The sequence below is a fragment of the Nicotiana tomentosiformis genome, chromosome 12 (assembly GCF_000390325.3).
Source record: "Nicotiana tomentosiformis chromosome 12, ASM39032v3, whole genome shotgun sequence".
NCBI classification, from domain to species: domain Eukaryota; kingdom Viridiplantae; phylum Streptophyta; class Magnoliopsida; order Solanales; family Solanaceae; genus Nicotiana; species Nicotiana tomentosiformis.
This window is the reverse complement of record NC_090823.1, coordinates 124,203,960-124,216,713: the sequence shown is the minus strand read 5'-3', so window position 1 is coordinate 124,216,713 and position 12,754 is coordinate 124,203,960. Positions and strand designations below refer to the sequence as shown.

At 43.7% G+C, this 12,754-nt stretch overlaps 1 protein-coding gene across 1 annotated transcript; it reads right to left on the bottom strand.

Annotated features, from left to right (window-relative positions):
• Positions 1-681: 681 nt before the first annotated feature.
• LOC138903346 (uncharacterized) lies at positions 682-12,143 on the bottom strand. Its single transcript, XM_070191304.1, has 6 exons — positions 11,613-12,143; positions 11,053-11,370; positions 10,223-10,342; positions 9,848-10,120; positions 9,443-9,535; positions 682-783 (listed from the first exon to the last, which is right to left on the bottom strand). Exons 1-6 carry the CDS (start codon positions 12,141-12,143, stop codon positions 682-684), a joined length of 1,437 nt encoding a protein of 478 aa, XP_070047405.1.
• Between the last annotated feature and the right edge of the window lie 611 nt (positions 12,144-12,754).

Sequence of the window (12,754 nt, the reverse complement as noted above, 5' to 3'; positions counted from 1 at the left end):
CTCAAGCTAAGATTCTCCGCAAAAAAAAAATCTTCTATGCAAAAGCTTGAGGCAAGCTTTAATGGTTGGGGGAGCTATAAAAAACTTTAATTATTGAATCTAATCACAATTTCTCACCAAAAGATCTGCAAAAAAACTAAAAACTAATCAACGAGAAGAGATATGAGAAATCATGGTGGGTTTATTTGAGAAGAAGGAGATCGGGTGGTGGAGAGAAGTGGGTCTAAGTGTCAAGGTCTCAAGGAGAAGCCATGGCAGAATTTATTAATCAAGGAAGAAGATGACTTAATTTAAAAAATTTAAAAACTAAAAAAAAATTGGCATCTAACACAAAAATTCTTTGTTCACGCGACTCATTTGTTGGAAAAAACACGCACTGTCCATGTGGGCAAACTAGTGTGTATTAGATACACTTTGGAAAGGTTGAGTGTGTAATATGATTTCCATTCGCAAAAAATGTGTAACATGAATTTAGTCCATAGATTAGGGAGTAACTTATGTATTTTGCCATAACTAAACTATAAATCAAAGTAGCAAACGATCCTCATCGTATAGTTTAGATTTTTGGCAAGTAGGATCCATAAATTTTTCAAGTAATGATATGTCTAACATAACTAACTACATAGTCGTTTGGTATGATTTATAAGCAAAAATAATTCTGGATAAAAATTTGATAACCCTTTATCCCTTACTAATCTTGGGATAAGTTATCATAGGATTAAAAATAGTACCACGATAACTTATGTACCTACCAGAGGGTGGAATACTAATTTCAGGATAAAGCTGTACAATTGACAATCTCAGTATTAATGCAACATACCAAACAATCAATAAGAAATAATATTTGGATAACTAATCTCAATATAACTTGTCTTCAAACCAAACAACTCATAAGTAAAGTAGTTACTTATCCCATTTTAGTTTGAGACATACTTTCTTTGATACACACATTTAATAACAACAACTACATACCCAATATTATCCTACATCGCGGGGTCTGGGAGGGTAGTTGTAACGACCTGACCGGTCGTTTTGAGTGTTATAGCTCCGTTCCCTCATTTATTGCTTATTCTTTGCTCAATTGCCGTTATGTGACTTACCAGAGTAGTTGGTTTGGTTCCGGGGATGTTTCAGAATGAGTTGAGACACTTAGTCTCAAGGTTGGAATCTTAAGTTGAAAATATTGACCAGATGTTGACTTATGTGTAAATGGCTTCGAAATTGAGTTCTGATGGTTCCAATAGCTCAGTTGGGTGATTTTGGACTTAGGAGTGTGTCCGGATAGTGATTTGGAGGTCCGTAGTTGATTTTGGCTTGAAACAACGAAAGTTGAAAAATTAGAAGTTTGGAAAGTTGAGTAGTTGGAAAAAAAGAAGAAAGTTGAGTAGTTTGACCGAGAGTTGACTTTGTGTTTACCGGGCTCGGATTTTGGTTTCGGAAGTTGGAAAAGGTCTGATTGAATTTCAAAGATCTCGCTCGCTGTTAAAGCACATTGTGTCATTTGTGACCTGTGTGCAAAATTTGAGGTCAATCATACTTGATTTGATGAGTTTCGGCACCGATTGTAGAAGTTGGAATTTCTTAGTTTTCATTAGCCTTGAATTGAGGTGCGATTCGTGTTTTTGATGTTGTTTAATGTGATTTGAGGCCTTGACTAAGTTTGTATCGTGTTTTAGGACTTGTTGGTATATTTATTTGAGGTTTCGGGAGCCTCGGGTGGATTCCAGATGGTTAATGGACCAAAAGTTGGACTTGTAGCAATTCTGGATTTTTGCCTTCTAGTGTGACCGCACCTGCGAGGGATTTAGCCGCAGGTGCGACTGATGTGGCGCAGAAGCGGAGCTGGGCTGGTCTGGGGTTTGTCGCAGGTGCGAGGGGTCTTTCGCATCTGTGAGCCCGCAGATGCGAGCAAGGCTCCGTAGATGCGGAGAATGGGAGAGTGGTTTGTCTTCGCAAAAGCGGAGGGATAGTCGCAGAAGCGCATCCGCAGGTGCGGACCTTGTGGACTTAAGTGACTTATTCAAAAACGGGATTTTTATTGCAAAAGCGACTCTGCAGGTGTGAGGCCAGGCTCTGCAGGTGCGGATATGCCTAGGCAATGTTTAAATTTGAGGGTTCCGAGATTTTTAATCATTTTGGACTTTGCAAGCTCGAATTAAGGCGACTTTTGAGAGGGGTTTCGAGTGATTTCTTGAGGTAAGTCACTTTTGATCATTGTTATGCAATAATATTGTTTACCCATTGAATTTTCTACCTAGTTTGTGTATTTTTTAGGTGGAATTTTGGGAGTTTTGGGTTAGGGATTGGAGAGTTAAATTTGGGGATTTGAGTGACGATTTGGTGTCGAAATTTGTAAATTTTGTATGGTTGGACTCGTGGTTGAATGGATGTTCAGATTTTGTAACTTTTGTTGGGTTCTGAGGTGTGGACCCGGGGGTTGACTTTTGAGTTGACGTTTTGAATTTTGATTAAGAACTTAGCATTTTCATATGGAATTGATTCCTATAGCTCGTGTTGATTGTATCAAATTATTTGTGGCTAGATTCGAGGCGTTCAGAGGCCGATTCGCGAGGCAAGAGCTTGCTTGTGGAGTGATTCGATTTGGTTGAGGTAAGTATCATATTTAAACTTGGTTGAGGCACCAACTGCCTGAATTGTTGTGATAGCCACGTTCTTTTGGGTGCGCACATGCATGGGGATGAGCCCATGTGCGGGCACCAGGGTTATATATTCATGTTCGGGTTGTGCTCGGGCTCTTATAAGCCTAGAATTGACTGTTAAGCTTTAAGTTATGATATCTCACATGTTGTAATAGTTTATGTGATCAATTTTAGCCATGCTGAGGCTACTTAGAGGTTTAACCCCTGAACGAACTTGTTAAATGCATTTCAGTGATGAAATTGCCGATTTGAGCTGCGATAGCACACTTTGCACATGCCTATACTTTAGCATATTATTTATACCAGTCCAGGGACATGGGAATCTTATTTCACTCATCACATACATGTATACTTGCTTTATTGCTTCTGTATGATATGTTTGGACTAGAGGCTTATGACTATGCCGGGCGGATTATGTTATTGGCACGCGACTTATCCGTGCAGCACTTGAGTTATCTTTGCGGATCCATATATTGATATTATTGGCATGTGAGTTGTCCGTGCAGCACGTGAGTTGTCTGTGTCGCACGTGAGTTATCCGTGCGGATCCATATATTGATAATATTGGCACGTGAGTTATCTGTGTCGCACGTGAGTTATCTGTACAGATCCTATTGTTAGCACATGAGTTGTCCGTGCAACACGTGAGTTGTCCATGCAGTGTGTGGAATTTGTATTTTCTGGATCATTTATCTGATTTACTTATTCCCTTCCTCTACATGCCATAATACTGTTTGAGCAGGGTATTTGATAAACTGTGCACATGCATACACGGATATTTTTCTCACGAAGCTTAATGATTTAGTTTTAAATATTGTGTTATGCTGATATAAAAAAGCATAATTATTCCGGAATAACTAGTATCCTTAATAATTTAAGATTCTCTTACCTTGCCTTGGTTATTTATGATACTTATTGAGTTGGTTGTACTCACGCTACACCCTGCACTTCGTGTGCAGATCCAGGTATTTCCAGGCATGGTGGTTGTTGACCTTGGAGTTTCAGCCGTTTTTGAAGATTTTTGAGGTAGCTGCCTTGGCGTCCGCAGACCTTGACTCTCCTCCCCTATCTCTCAGTTTTACTTATTCTGTTATACTTTCTTAGATAGTGTATTAGACTATGTTATTGTATAGATGCTCATGTACTTGGTGACACCCGGTTTGGGAACTTCTATGTTGAGTTGTGGTATTTCATCCAGTTTTTATGAAATTCTTATTTACTTAAACCTAATTCAGTATATTTTGGAATTTAAGAAGCTGGTATTTGTGAGTTGTCGCCTTGCCTAGTATCATGATAGGTGTCATCACGACACTTGTGATTTGGGGTCGTGACAGTAGTGTGTACGCAGACCTTACCCTTACCTTATGAAGGTAGACATGTTGTTTCCAATAGACTCTCGACTCACATTAATTAAAAGATAGACAATGAGGGACAACACCAAAAAGCCATGTAAAAGCAGCACAGAAACAACACGATAATAAGATAAACAAAATGGAAGAAAATGACAGGTAGTCATAGAAACCTATTACCAACAGACTGCGAAAGTGCGTACTAATCCTACTAGTATGAACAATCTACCACTTACCCTACTTTCCTAATCCTGACCTCCACACCTTTCTGTCAAGGGTCATGTCCTCAATCAGTTGAAGCTGCGTCATGTCTTGCCTAATCAACTCTCCCCACTTCTTCTTCGTCCTACGTCTACCTCTCTGTAGGCCCTCCAATGTCAATCTCTCACACCTCCTCATCGGGGCATCTGTGCTCATCCTCCTCACATGTCCAAACCACCTAAGTCTCGCTTCCCACATCTTGTCCTCAATGGGGGCCACACTCACCTTATCGCGAATAACCTCATTCCTAATCATATCTAACCTGGTGTGCCCGCACATCTATCTCAACATCCTCATATCTGCTACCTTCATCTTCTGGACTTGTCACAATCCAAAATCCTAACCTGTCGTGATGGCGCCTATCGTGGTACTAGGCAAGCCGACATTAAAAAATATTTCCAACACTTTTAACAGAAAGCAAATTAAAGCAGTTTAAACTATAAAAATTTTCATAAACGAGATAGAAACCTAAAATACAATGTGGAAATTCCCAACATCGGGGCGTCACTGGATACATGAGCATCTATACATCACAAGTCCGAAAACTACTGTCTATGATAATATGAAACTAGATACAATAAGTGGAAAGATAGAGAAGGAGAAACAAGGTTTGTAAAACTCCAAGCAACTACCTCGATAGTCTCCGAGAATCCGAACTCCACAACTCAACAACCGCCGTGACCGGATGCACCTGGGTCTGCACACAAGGTGCAGGGTATAGCGTGAGTACAACCAACTCAGTAAGTAATAAGACTAAATAAAGAACTGAAAGTAGTGACGAACTTCATAGTTATAGTTCAATTACAGTGATTTCAATATAGGAAAGTAGACATGCTCTCAAGTTCGATAAATTGGGTCAAACAGTTATTCCATGACAAGTTTAGGTGAAACAATGTGTAATATCTTTTAGAAATTTCAAGACAGCGATACATGGCAGCTAAGTGCAACAATAATGAAATCAAATGCATCCTCTCAGGGTCACAGTCACTCAGCCTTCCCATCCACTCAGCACTCGCACTCAGTAGCTACCTGCGCTCACTGGGGGTGTGTGCAGACTCCGAAGGGGCTCCTTCAGACCAAGCGCTATAATCCGCATGGACAACTCACGTGTTATAGTATAATACCTGGATCCGCACGGACAACTCACGTGCTATAGTATAATATCTGGATCCACAAAGACAACTCACGTGCTATAGTATTACTATCTCACAATCAGGCCCTCGGCCTCACTCAGTCATAAATTTCTCTAGTCTCTCGGGCTCTCAGTAGTCATGAAAGTCATCCCCAACAGAAATGATTTAATGTATCATCAAGGAACAATAGAGACTGAGATATAATAAACAAGTAAAACTGTGACTGAGTACAAAATAATAATTTAGCAGATAATTCAACATGTACACGACCTCTGTGGGTCCCTACAGTACCAACACATAGTCTAAACATGATTTCTAACATGATTTGTGGTTCTATTTCTCTACTGTATGGAGAATGTACAAATAGCAACATATTATACAACTACACGGTTTCATGGAATTTGACCAAGTCACAATTCCTACAGTGCATGCACACACGCCCCATTCAGTCAGCTCTGAATCTAAACTCAATAATTACAATTCGATGATCTTATACATGATTTCAGCGAAATGTTCAAGTCAAAGACCGTCACCTAGCATGTGCGTCACCTCAAAACTAAATACATGACACGTAATACGGGATTTCCTACCGTCAGAACCAAATTTAAAACTGTTACTTACCTCAATCCGAGCAAATCTATACTCCAATACACCCTTGCCTCGCGAAACGGCCTCTGAATGCCTCGAATCTAGCCATAAACAATGTGATATAATCAATACGGGCTAAAGGAATCAACTCCATAAAAAAAATGCTAAGATATTAATCAAACCAGAAATCGGCTCAAAAGCTGGCACTCGGGGCCACGTTTCGAAATTGGATAAAATTCACAAAACCCGAAAGCCCACTCAAACACAAGTCTAACCATACCAAATTTATCAAAATCCGACACCAAATCGTCACCCAAATCCCCAAATCAAACTCTCCAAATCCCTAGCCTCAAACTCACAATTTACACCTTAAATACACACCAACTAGGTGGAAAAATCAATGGGAAAGCAAGATTATTGATAAAAAATGAGCACAAGGGACTTACCTCAAGAATCCTCTAGAAAACCCTCTCAAGAATCGCCTAAACCGTGCTTGAAATGATTGAAATGAAGCCAAAATCACGAACCCTTGTTTTAATAGTCTACCCAGGCTTTTCGCACATGCGACCAAATATCCGCACCTGCGGAACCGCTTCTACGGTAAATCCTCCGCTTCTATGGAGAACGCTTAAGTCCCCCAAGCCCGCATCTACGCTCCAGGTTCCGCACCTGCGGAGCCGCTTCTGCGGCTTGCCATCCGCTTCTGCGAAAACATACCTCTCCCTCAACTCCGCATCTGTGGAGACTCGCTCGCAGATGCGGTTAACCCCTCACACCTGCGCCCTGCCAAGGCCAGGCCAGCTCCACTTCTGTGCCCTTAATGCCACATCTGTGTAACCTCGTACCTGTTACCTCTGCTCACTTCCTCCATGGCCATTTTTGCGGCTCCCTTCTCGCTTCTGTGAGAATGCACTTGCGATCCCACTCCGCAGGTGCGATTACACCAAAAGCTGGTGAGCTTCAGCAATGCACTAAGTCCCCTTTTCGATCCGTTAACCATCTGAAACCAACCCGAGGCCCCAGGAACCTCAACCAAACATACCAACGAGTCCTAAAACATGATACGAACTTAGTCAAGCCTCAAATCACCTCGAACAACATCAAAAATACGAATCACACATAGATTCAAGCCTAATGAATTTTGAACTTCCAATTTCTACAAACGATGCTGAAACCTATCAAATCACGTCCGATTGACCCCAAATGTTGCACACAAGTCACATATGACATTACATACCTACTTCAACTTCGGGAATCGGAATCCAACCCCGATATCAAAAAGTCCACTCTCGGTCAAACTTTTTAAAAATTCTAACTTTCGCCATTTCAAGCCTAATTCCACTACGGACCTCCAAATCACGATTCTGACACACTCCTAAGTCCAAAATCACCTAACGGAACTAACAGAACTATGAAAACTCCGTTTCGGAGACAATTACTCAAAGATTAACATTCGGTCAATCATTTCAACTTAAGATTTCAACCTTTAGACTAAGTGTCTCATTTCATTCTAAAATCTCACCGGACCCAAATTGACTACTCCGGCAAGTCACATAACTGCTATAAAGTACAAAATGAGTAGTAAATGGGAGAACGGGGCTACAACTCTCAAAACGACCGACCGGGTCGTTACATCCTCTCCCTCTTAAACAAACGTTCGTCCTCGAACGGGTCTAGAAACGTACCTGGAGTCCCGCTCGGTCTCCCAAGTAGCCTCCTCGACTGGCTAACCTCTCCAATGCACCTTCACTGAAGTTATGTCCTTTGACCTCAACTTTTGAACCTACCGGTCTAAAATAGTGACCGGCTCCACGTCATAGGTCAAATCACCGTCCAATTGAACCGTGATGAAATCTAAAACATGAGATGGATCGCCGACATACTTCTGGAGCATGGAAACATGAAACACTGGATGCACACTCGACAAACTAGGTGGCAAGGCAAGCTTGTAAGTCACCTCCCCAATCCTCTGAAGTACCTCAAACGACCCAATATACCGAGGGCTCAACTTGCCCTTCTTCCCGAACCTCATAACACCCTTCATGGGTAAAACCATAAGCAGTACCTTCTCCCCAATCATGTAAGCAACATCACAGACCTTCCTGTCGGCATAACTCTTCTGTCTAGACTGCGCCATGCGAAGCCGCTCCTGAATCATCTTAATCTTGTCCAAAGCATCCTGGACCAAGTCAATACCCAAAAGCCTAGCCTCGCCAGGATCAAACCAACCCACCGGATATCTACACCGTATCCCATACAAAACCTCATACGGAGTTATCTGAATGCTCGATCGATAGCTGTTGTTGTAGGCAAATTCCGCGAGTGGAAGAAACTGATCCCAAGAACCCCAAAAATCAATGACACAACTGCGTAGCATGTCCTCCAATATCTTAATAGTGCGCTCGGACTCAATCTGAGGGTGAAACGTTGTGCTCCAATATCTGAGGGTGAAACATTATGCTCAACTCAATCTGGGTACCCATCTCTCACTACATGGCTCTCCAAAACTGCGATGCGAACTGTGCGGCCCGATCTGAAATGATGGACACTGGCACGCCATGGAGGCGGACAATCTCTCGGATGTAAATCTCAGCCAACCGCTCCGAAGTATAAGTAGTCCCAACTGGGATGAAGTGTGCGGACTTGGTCAGTCGATCCACAATCACCCAAATAGCATCGAACTTCCTCGAAGTCCGTGGGAGCCCAACTACAAAATCCATAGTGATCCTCTCCCACTTCTACTTTAAAATCTCTAACCTCTGAAGCAATTCACTCGGTTTCTCATGCTCGTGCTTCACCTGCTGGCAGTTAAGGCACCGAGATACAAACCCCATTATAACCTTCTTCATTCTTCTCCACCAATAATGCTGCCTCAAGTCCTGATACATCTTCGTGGCACCCGGATGAATGGAATATTGCGAACTGCGGGCCTCCTCGAGAATTAACTCACGTAGACTATCTACATTAGGCACACAAATTCGACCTTGCATCCTCAATACTCCATCATCCCCAATAGTAACATCTCTAGCATCACCGTGCTGAACCGTGTCCTTAAGGACAAGCAAATGAGGGTCATCATACTGACGCTCTCTAATGCGATCATATAAAGAAGACCGAGAAACCACACAAGCTAGAACCTGACTAGGCTCCGAGACATCTAATCTCACGAACTGGTTGGCCAAGGCCTAAACATCAACTGCAAGAGGTCACACACCAACAGGAATGAATGCAAGGCTACCCATACTCACCCTTTTTTACTCAAGGCATCAGCCACCATGTTGACCTTCCCGGGATGATACAAAATAGTGATATCATAGTCCTTTAGCAGCTCCAACCATCTTTGCTGCCTCAAATTTAGATCCTTCTGTTTGAATAGGTGCTGGAGACTTCGATGATTTGTAAACACCTCACAAGACACACCGTAGAGATAATGCCTCCAAATCTTCAATACATGAACGATGGCAGCTAACTCCAAATCATGGACAGGGTAGTTCTTCTCATGAGGCTCCAACTGATGAGAAGCATAGGCAATCGCTCTGCCTCCCTGCATCAAGACACACCCAATACCGATATGAGAAGCATCACAATATACTGTATAAGAACCAGAAGCTGAAGTTAGAACTAGAACTAGAGTTGTGGTCAAGACAGTCTTGAAATTCTGAAAGCTCTCCTCACACTCATCCGACCATCTGAAAATACCACCATTTTGGGTCAATTTGGTCAAATACGATGCAATAGATAAGAAACCCTCCATGAAGCGACGATAATAACCGGCCAAGCCGAGAAAGCTCCGAATCTCTATAGTTGAGGACGGTCTGGGCCAACTCTGAACCACCTCTATCTTCCTCGGATCCACCTGAATCCCCTCACTGGACACCATATGCCTCAAGAATGCCACTGAACTAAGACAAAACTCAGATTTGGAGAACTTAGCAAAACGTTTCTCCTCCCTCAACCGCTGCAACACAATCTTCAAATGTTGGGCATGCTCCTCCTGGTTTCGAGAGTGCACCAGGATATCATCAATGAACACAATGACAAACGAGTCAAGATGAGGCTGAAATACACTGTCCATCAGGTACATGAATGTTGATGGGGCGTTGGTCAGCCCAAAAGACATCACAAAGAACTTATAATGACCATAACGGGTCTTGAATGTTGTCTTTAGAATATCCGAGTCCCGAATCTTCAACTGGTGATACCGAGACCTCAAGTCAATCTTAGAGAACACCCTTGCTTCCTGAAGCTGGTCGAATTGATCATTAATGAGCAGCAAAGGATATTTGTTCTTGATTGTAACTTTGTTCAACTGCCTATAATCAATGCACATCTCCATGGTACCATCCTTTTTCTTCACAAACAAAACTAGTGCACTCCAAGGTGATACACTAGGCCTGATAAACCCCTTATCAAGGAGTTCCTGAAGCTGCTCCTTCAATTCCTTCAACTCAGCTGGTGTCATACGATATGGTGGAATAGAAATGAGCTGAGTGCCCGGTACCAAGTCAATACCAATATCAATATCTCTATCGGGCGGCATGCCCGACAGGTATGCAGGAAACACATCCGAAATATCTCGCACCAACGGAACAAAATCAATAGTAGGAGAATCGGCACCAACATCCCTCACAAAGGCCAAATAAGATAAACAACCCTTCCCAACCATCCAATGGGCCTTCAAATATGAAATCACTCTGCTGGGAACATAGTTTAGAGAACCTCTCCACTTGATCCTTGGCAACCCCGGTATCGCCAACGTTACGGTCTCAGCGTTACAATCCAGAACAGTATGACATGGAGACAGCCAATTCATACCCAAGATCACATCGAAGTCCACCATACTAAGAAATAAGAGATCACCTCTAATCTCCAATCCCCAATAGTCATTGCACACGACAAATATACACGGTCCACAACAATAGTATCGCCCACTGGCGTAGATACACGAACATATGAAACTAAGGACTCACAGCGCATATCCAGATAATGAGGAAAATATGATGATACATACGAATAAGTGGAACCAAGGTCAAATAATGCAGAGGCATCCCTGTGGCATACTGAGACAATACATGTGATCACTGTATCGGAGGCAACAACATCTGGTCTGACAGGGATAGCATAGAGTCGGGCCTGACCGCCACCTAATCGGCCTCCCCCTTTAGGGAGACCCCTAGAAGACTGAGCCCCACCTCGAGCTGGCTGAGTGGGTGGTGCAACTGCTGGTACTGGTGCTATCGGACGAGAACTCTGTTGTGGAGCCCCACTCAACAACCTAGGGCAATCCCTCTTGATATGACCAAAGTCTCCGCCCTCAAAACAACCCTTCCTATGACGGAACTGCTGCTCCTGATAACCCGAAGAACTACCTGTGGAGGCCTAAGCGGACGAGGCATGGTGAGAACTCTGCGTTGCAAGTGCACTGAATGAAGACTGGCCTGAGTGAGCACTGTAAGAACCGTGGCTAGCTGATGCACCACAATGAGCTGGGCATGTCATTTAAGCGGGCCTATAAGGATGACCCATGCTGTGGTAGGACTGCCCCTAGAAGATACACCACCGAAACCGTCCGAACCTCGAGGCCTTTTGGCCTCCCTCTCACCACGCTCCTAGCTACGGACCATCTCTATCTGCCGAGCAATGTCAACTACCTCGTCAAAAGTAGTACCAGATACCATCTCCCTAGTCATAAGCAACTGCAGCTGATACATGAGGCCATCAATGAACCTCATGATCCTCTCCCTATCAGTGGGAACCAACCAAACTGCGTGGTGAGCTAACTCAGAAAACCTCATCTCGTACTGGGTCACAGACATGCCATCCTGCCAAAGCTGCTCAAACTGTCTGCACAGCTCCTCCCTGTGAGACTGCGGCATGAACTTCTCCAAAAGGAGAACAGAGAACTCCTGCCATGTAAGTGGTGCTTCACCGACCGACCTGCGCCTCTCATAAGCCTCCCACCATCTGAAGGCAGCCCTAGAAAACTGAAAAGTAGTGAATAAGACCCCACTAGTCTCCAGAATACCTGTTGTACGAAGCATCCGCTGGCACTTGTGCAAGAAGCCCTGGGCATCCTCTGACTCAGCACTGCTAAATGATGGAGGCAGAAGCCTCCCAAATCTCTCAAGTCTCCTCAGCTCATCATCAGCCATAACTGGGACCACCTGGGCCTAAGAAGCTATAATCGGCTGGGTGGGTAGTACCTCCGGCGTCTAAAGTCCCTGCATCGCCTGCACTGGAGTACGGGCAGCGGGGGTATGAGTACCTCCCCCGGCCTGAGAAGTGGATGGTGCGGCCTGAGCTGAAACCACCTGAGCAAGACCAGTGCAAACTGTCAATATCTGGGCCAACGCCTCTTGAAGGCCTATAATCACAATGGGCACAGCTGGTGCCTGAGCTGGCCCTACTGGCTCAACTACATCTGGAACCTGCTCCTCAGCTGGAGCAACTGGTGGATCTGCAGGTGCTGCTGTACGAGCTGCACCTCTACCCCTATCGCGACCTCGGCCTCTCGTGGCCCTAGCTAGTGGCATTGGTGGCTATCCATCCTGTCCGATAGCACATGTCCTCATCATTTGCGAGAGAATAGAATACAAAAGTTTATCTACCGGAAACAAAAAATCCACACGACAAGAATACAAGAATGTGAAATTTCCTAAGGGTTCGGCAGCCTCTCGAAGATAAGTATAGACGTCTCTGTACCGATCCGCAAGACTCTACTAAACCTTCTCATGACACATGAGACCTATGTAACCTAGGCTCT